The sequence below is a fragment of the Pseudophryne corroboree genome, chromosome 8 (assembly GCF_028390025.1).
Source record: "Pseudophryne corroboree isolate aPseCor3 chromosome 8, aPseCor3.hap2, whole genome shotgun sequence".
NCBI classification, from domain to species: domain Eukaryota; kingdom Metazoa; phylum Chordata; class Amphibia; order Anura; family Myobatrachidae; genus Pseudophryne; species Pseudophryne corroboree.
This window is the reverse complement of record NC_086451.1, coordinates 389,638,751-389,645,111: the sequence shown is the minus strand read 5'-3', so window position 1 is coordinate 389,645,111 and position 6,361 is coordinate 389,638,751. Positions and strand designations below refer to the sequence as shown.

The 6,361-nt window shown below is 44.4% G+C and overlaps 1 protein-coding gene across 1 annotated transcript; it reads right to left on the bottom strand.

The window, feature by feature from the left end:
- Positions 1 to 1,366: 1,366 nt before the first annotated feature.
- LOC134947845 (uncharacterized) lies at positions 1,367 to 3,109 on the bottom strand. The gene is made up of 3 exons (XM_063935700.1): positions 2,970 to 3,109; positions 2,682 to 2,894; positions 1,367 to 2,061 (listed from the first exon to the last, which is right to left on the bottom strand). The coding sequence occupies exon 3, from the start codon at positions 2,048 to 2,050 to the stop codon at positions 1,382 to 1,384; it is 669 nt and encodes a 222-aa protein (XP_063791770.1). The 5' UTR covers positions 2,051 to 2,061; positions 2,682 to 2,894; positions 2,970 to 3,109; the 3' UTR covers positions 1,367 to 1,381.
- Positions 3,110 to 6,361: the final 3,252 nt, after the last annotated feature.

The following is a 6,361-nucleotide window of genomic DNA, read 5'->3' as shown; positions in this document are numbered from 1 at the left end:
TATGACCTTGTCAAACTGGGCCTAGACCCTGAGACAGCACGCTCTCGCTCTGTCTCAGGCCTACACAAACTCCTGGCTGTGTTACACTTTATGGCTACTGGGAGCTTCCAGGCTGTGGCAGGCGACGTCATTGGTATCTCACAGCCCACCTTTTCAAGATATTTGAATCAGGTGAGTCTAAAAATACATAGGCGGTTATGTCTAAGTGTTGCTTCTGTAAGTACAAACAACACAGTATTGTATAGAATACCTAACATGACACTCACCTTAGCTTCTTTAATGTCCACTCAGGTTTTGGATGTGTTGGATCAACACATTAATGCCTCAATCTGCTTCCCTACCGAGGAGTCGGAGTGGCGTGCTGTCAGGGTAGCTTTCTATGAGCTTGCTGGCATGCCCAATGTGCTGGGGGCCATAGATTGCACACACGCTCAGCTGAGATCACCTAGGGGCCGGCAATACATATATACGAATAGACATCTGGCACAATCAACTAATGTCCAGGTGGTCTGTGATGCAAACTTTAAAATTATGAGTGTTGTTGCAGGTTACCCTGGTGGCTGCCATGACTCCTTCATCCTCAGTCAGTCATCGCTCTTCGATAAATTTGAGGCCAGACAAATGCCTGATGGCTGGCTGTTGGGTATGTTTAAAATGTTTTGTGTGTATGTCTTTTAACCACAAACTCTACTTTTGAGTAGGGGAAAGAATAATCTAACACATGTACTAATGTTGACTATATCTGTTTTTCAGCTGATGGGGGTTACGGCTGCTACTCTTGGCTCCTTACTCCATTGTCCCAACCTGATTCTCCTGCTGAACACAGTTACAATCATGCACATAAGGCTACGCGGAATGTGATAGAAAGATGTTTTGGTGTGCTGAAGTCACGGTTTCGGTGTCTGGATAAATCTGCAGGCCTTTTGTTGTATAGTCCCTCAAAGGTGACTAGAATTGTGTTCTGCTGCTGTTTTCTCCATAATCTGTGTTTAAGTCAACATCTGGCACATGATGAGGGAGAAAGCAGTCAGCAAGCAGAGGAGTTAGAACCATCTGGTGACAGTGTGAGTACATATGTAGGGAGGCAGGTACGGCAAGAAGTGATCCAGCGGTATTTTTCTGGTAAGTTTTTGTAGGATGTAATTATCCTTGACTAAACACTTTGCAATACTTTCTATTGTGTGTTTTGTTACTTACTGTTTGTTGTTTATAGTGGTGTGTACATTGTACTTAGTTTATGTTCTAAATACATTTTCAGTCATTACCCATGAAAAACATACATACATACATAGCAGCTTCTACAATGTTTGAGACGGACACAGGAAGTTGTGTGTTTGTCAAATCAAAATTTTTATTTAGAAAATCACATTTGGCAAAATTGTTATTTTTTTCGCTTGTGTGTGCTGGGTGCTGTGCTTTGTGCTGGCTCACTGGCACGTGCTCTGGAGGAACGCCGAACAGGGGAGGTTACTGGCGTTTGGATAGGGGTCGTGGTCCCAGAGCTGGAGGTCACTTGTTGAGCTGCCATCAATGTTATGTTGTTGCTCAAATTATTAATGCTAGCATTCAGTTGTGTGTTGGTTGCAGTGTGGCTGGCTACAATCCAGGATAACGACTCATTCACAACCTGGTTGTGCTGAATGAGTTGAACGAGTGCCTGCTGATGGCGCTGTTGCTCATCAATGATGCGCGTTAAATGAGCCAGCATTTGGTTGTTGTCAGCCCTTATTTGCTCCATCGATGTTGCGATTCGGCCTACTTGTACAATCAGTCTGCCCGAGTTGCGACTAATGCGCGGTAGATGATGGGGCAGACTGGCAAGGTGTTGGGTATGTGCGGTCAGGCTGGCATTGCTTTGGGCCTGTTGGCTTGTCCAACTGGCCCAAAAGTCATCTGGTATTTGTGTTTGGGGTGGAGCTTGTGCCAGTTGTGGACTCATGGAGGCTTGGGGGATATCCTGCAGCTGTATTGGCTGGCTCGGGTCAACAGGTGTAAGTTGCAGTGTGATGGTTGCCTGTTGGTCTTGTCCCTGCTGGTCCACGTCGGCCATCAAGCTGGGCTCTGTATGGGGTGGCCAACATGCAATGTTTATTTTTTAAATAATTTATTTGCTAGTTGTACACATTACTACATTCATAATACTCCATTTTTCAAGTTTTTAGAGTTGTTTTTCTAAACTTATAATGTGTTTTTTCGCCAAAAACATATATACCATCACAGGCGTGCACATAGACAGACTTGAGTAATCCTCACCTAACTACCTCCCCTCCACAGCATTACAGTGTTATGTCACCTCCCCTGTCCACGATATAGACTGCTTACCTGGATAGTCCAGAGGAGCGGAGCAAGTAAGCAGTCTACATACCGGACAGGGGAGATGTGTGAACACTATAATGTTGTGGAGGGTTTTTTTATTTTTAAAATATTTTTGGATTTTATATTTATTTTAATGTGCACGTGTGTGGGCTAAATTTTTACAAATGTATGTTCTTTTTTAAAAATGATGCTGCCGATATCAACCACTAAGACCTTGAAAAATTAAGCATTTTCACCTTTAGCAATTGAAGACGTAACATCACATTGCTTGTTATGGCAAACATGTAATCTCAACTCCAACTCACAACATAGTAACTGTACTGTGTAGATTATTGGCGATGTGTTTAGTTTCTGTTTGGACTCACCAGATAACTGAGGTGATCGGGGCTCATCACTCTGTGGACTCGCCAATAGTGCCAGTGGTGGCTGGGGTGACACTGCAGAAATGCGCCGCCTGGGTGGGGAAGATGGAGCCGCAGATTCCGTGCCAAGACGCCGTGTCTTACTTGGCCTCCTGGGTAAGTGGCCCGAGCCCTGTGATGGGCGCCTTACAGGAGGTCGGCTTACAGAAGCAGAACCTATGAGAATATATAAACATTAATATTTTGTACTTCTATGTGTTTGCAGAATATGTGACTACAGTGAAGTCTTACCTGCAATCCCAGCATCATCCTGAGTTGTCTGAGGCCTGTCTGGCCGGCTGGTCTGTCGGACTGTTGAAAAAGTGGAGCAAACATTATTACCATGCTTTGTGTAAAAATTACAACTGCAAAGCCTTAGTGTACTGTAACCATCTATTAGGTATTCGAAAATAAACTCATTTCTGCTTAAGATCTTCATGCTTCCTTAATTTGTGGTGTATATCAAAATGTACATGGTGTTGCACAAAATAAATCTGTTACATTTGAGAATTATGCGTCAGATATTGCATAGATTGACTACTTGCAAATGTTATTAAAATGTAATTTTGAATTAATAGAACCTTTTTTAGGAAGTAAATAAATCAAATATTAAAAAATACAATTAGATACAACACCGATGTCCAAGCAATATGGCAAAATTATTATGGCAAATACACATACCAGCAGGCATTGCACCTGTTTTAGCGCAAATTTTTTTAAAAAATACAGCCAAGGCAAGATGGAAAATGCAATTTCTAAACACAAACACACCTTAAGGGTGCATAGCCCTGCAATATCTGACCAACAATTTTTGCATCCTTTACCCTTAAAAAATGATTAAAAAAAAATTTAGAGGACATTTAAATAAAAATATAACAAATCAAACTCACCATCCTGCGTGGGTCGGTCCGAATCCCGGACATGAGTAGCAGACACCACTTCTGCAGGAATCAATGCCCGCACAGGCTCCTCCCACTCCCGATAGGTTGCCCGGAAAGGGGGGCCACCTCCGGTTTTTCGGGCTGATTTTGCCTCTTTGGCCATCTTGGCCTTGACACGCCGCTTTATGTCATAGAACCTCTTGCGACACGTGTCCTCAGTCCGCCTCACCACACCCTCACTATTGACGGCAACTATTACTTGCCCCCACAGGACAGACTTCCTGCGGGAGGACACCTTGCCAGCATCCTGACCAAACAATTGGCGATGGTGCTTCATCAGCTCACGCACCAACGCCATGTTTTCAGCATAGCTGAACTTAATATTCCTGCCAGTCTTGGTAGTGGTGCGTGGCTGCGGAGCCACAACACCATCACTATCACTGGAGAATACAGCAACAGGCACCCCCTCCTCCTCCTCCTCACTAACCTCCTCCCTCTCACTACCCCCCTCCACCTCACTAACAGCCTCCACCTCACTAACAGCCTCCACCTCACTACCAGCCTCCACCTCACTACCAGCCTCCACCTCACTAACCTCCGCCACCACACTGACCTCTGAGTCTGACATGATGACAAACGACAAAAATCACTGAAAAATCAAAACACAAAACACACTCCTCCACTACTACTACTACTACACACCACACAGCCAACACACACGCTCACTCACTCACTCACAAACAATGACAAAAGACTTTAAAAAAAAAAACAAGGACAAAAAAGTTGACAAACTGAGAAAAAACAATACTACAAATATGACAAGACTACTTACACACACAGTACAGCACTCAACAATCACAAAACTCCTCTCCAAATCCTCCAAAAACTCCACCAAACTCACCAACTCCAAATACACCTTCCTCTCTCCTCTCCACTAGCTAAACCCACGAGGTGCGGTGTGTTTGGGGCGGTTTTATAGTAATATGCACAGACACTCCTCCTTCACGAATACAACCAATCACGGACGCGTGACAAAAACGAAACTTAGGACTAAAAACGCGGCAGCAATTTCTAAATCACTGCCGTAACAGACATGTGACGCAGTCGTAAAAAAAAACCAAAAACGCGGCCGCGAAACTACAAACGCGGCCGCATTATACAGCAGAAAACCACGAATGACATCGACATCGGAACAAAAGAAAAACACGAATACGACAGCTTAGTAAATTAGTCGTAATCAATTCAAAAAGTTGCAATTTTACACTGTCGATGTCATTCGTGATTGAACTTTGACCTGAATCTGGAAAATACGAATCTTAGTAAATTTCCCCCTCTGTCTGCTGTTAACCAGTCTCGTTTTAGTACTGTTTTGTTCATATTCGAAAAATGCAACAGAATATGCTGGTGCTGTATATATACATAAATATTAGAATCATTTCTATATGAGTGGGTGGTTACTCTGCTACACTTCAGTAATTAGAGCAAAGAAAACAGGAAAAAGGAGATTTATGGTAAGACTTAACATTGTTAAATCTCTTTCTGCGAGGTACACTGGATTCCACAGGGAATAACATTGGGGTGTAGAGTTGGATCTTGATCTAAGGCACCAACAGGCTAAAGCTTTGACTGTTCCCAGAATGCACTGCACCACCTCCTCTATAACTCCGCCTCCAGGCACTGGAGCTCAGTTTTGTTAACCAGTCCAATGCAGTAGCAGGTAAAAATAAGAATTTACTTACCGATAATTCTATTTCTCGTAGTCCGTAGTGGATGCAGGGGACTCCGTCAGGACCATGGGGATAGCGGCTCCGCAGGAGACAGGGCACAAAAATAAAGCTTTAGGATTAGGTGGTGTGTACTGGCTCCTCCCCCTATGACCCTCCTCCAAGCCTCAGTTAGGATACTGTGCCCGGACGAGCGTACACAATAAGGAAGGATATTGAATCCCGGGTAAGACTCATACCAGCCACACCAATCACACCGTATAACTTGTGATCTGAACCCAGTTAACAGTATGACAAACGTAGGAGCCTCTGAAACAGACGGCTCACAACAATAACAACCCGAATTTGTTTGTAACAATAACTATGTACAAGTATTGCAGACAATCCGCACTTGGGATGGGCGCCCAGCATCCACTACGGACTACGAGAAATAGAATTATCGGTAAGTAAATTCTTATTTTCTCTAACGTCCTAAGTGGATGCTGGGGACTCCGTCAGGACCATGGGGATTATACCAAAGCTCCCAAACGGGCGGGAGAGTGCGGATGACTCTGCAGCACCGAATGAGAGAACTCAAGGTCCTCCTCAGCCAGGGTATCAAATTTGTAGAATTTTGCAAATGTGTTTGCCCCTGACCAAGTAGCAGCTCGGCAGAGTTGTAATGCCGAGACCCCCCGGGCAGCCGCCCAGGATGAGCCCACTTTCCTTGTGGAATGGGCCTTGACAGATTTAGGTTGTGGCAAGCCTGCCACAGAATGTGCAAGTTGAATTGTGCTACAAATCCAACGAGCAATCGTCTGCTTAGAAGCAGGAGCACCCATCTTGTTGGGTGCATACAATATAAACAGTGAGTCAGACTTTCTGACTCCCGCCGTTCTTGAAATATATATTTTCAATGCCCGGACCACGTCCAACAACTTGGAATCCTCCAAATCGTTAGTAGCCGCAGGCACCACAATAGGCTGGTTCAGGTGAAACGCTGACACCACCTTAGGCAGAAAATGAGGACGTATCCGCAGTTCTGCCCTGTCCGTATGGA

Coding starts and splice junctions, on each gene's coding strand:
- LOC134947845 (XM_063935700.1), bottom strand. CDS start 2,050: ATGGCCGACGTGGACCAGCAGGGACAAGACCAACAGGCAACCATCACA.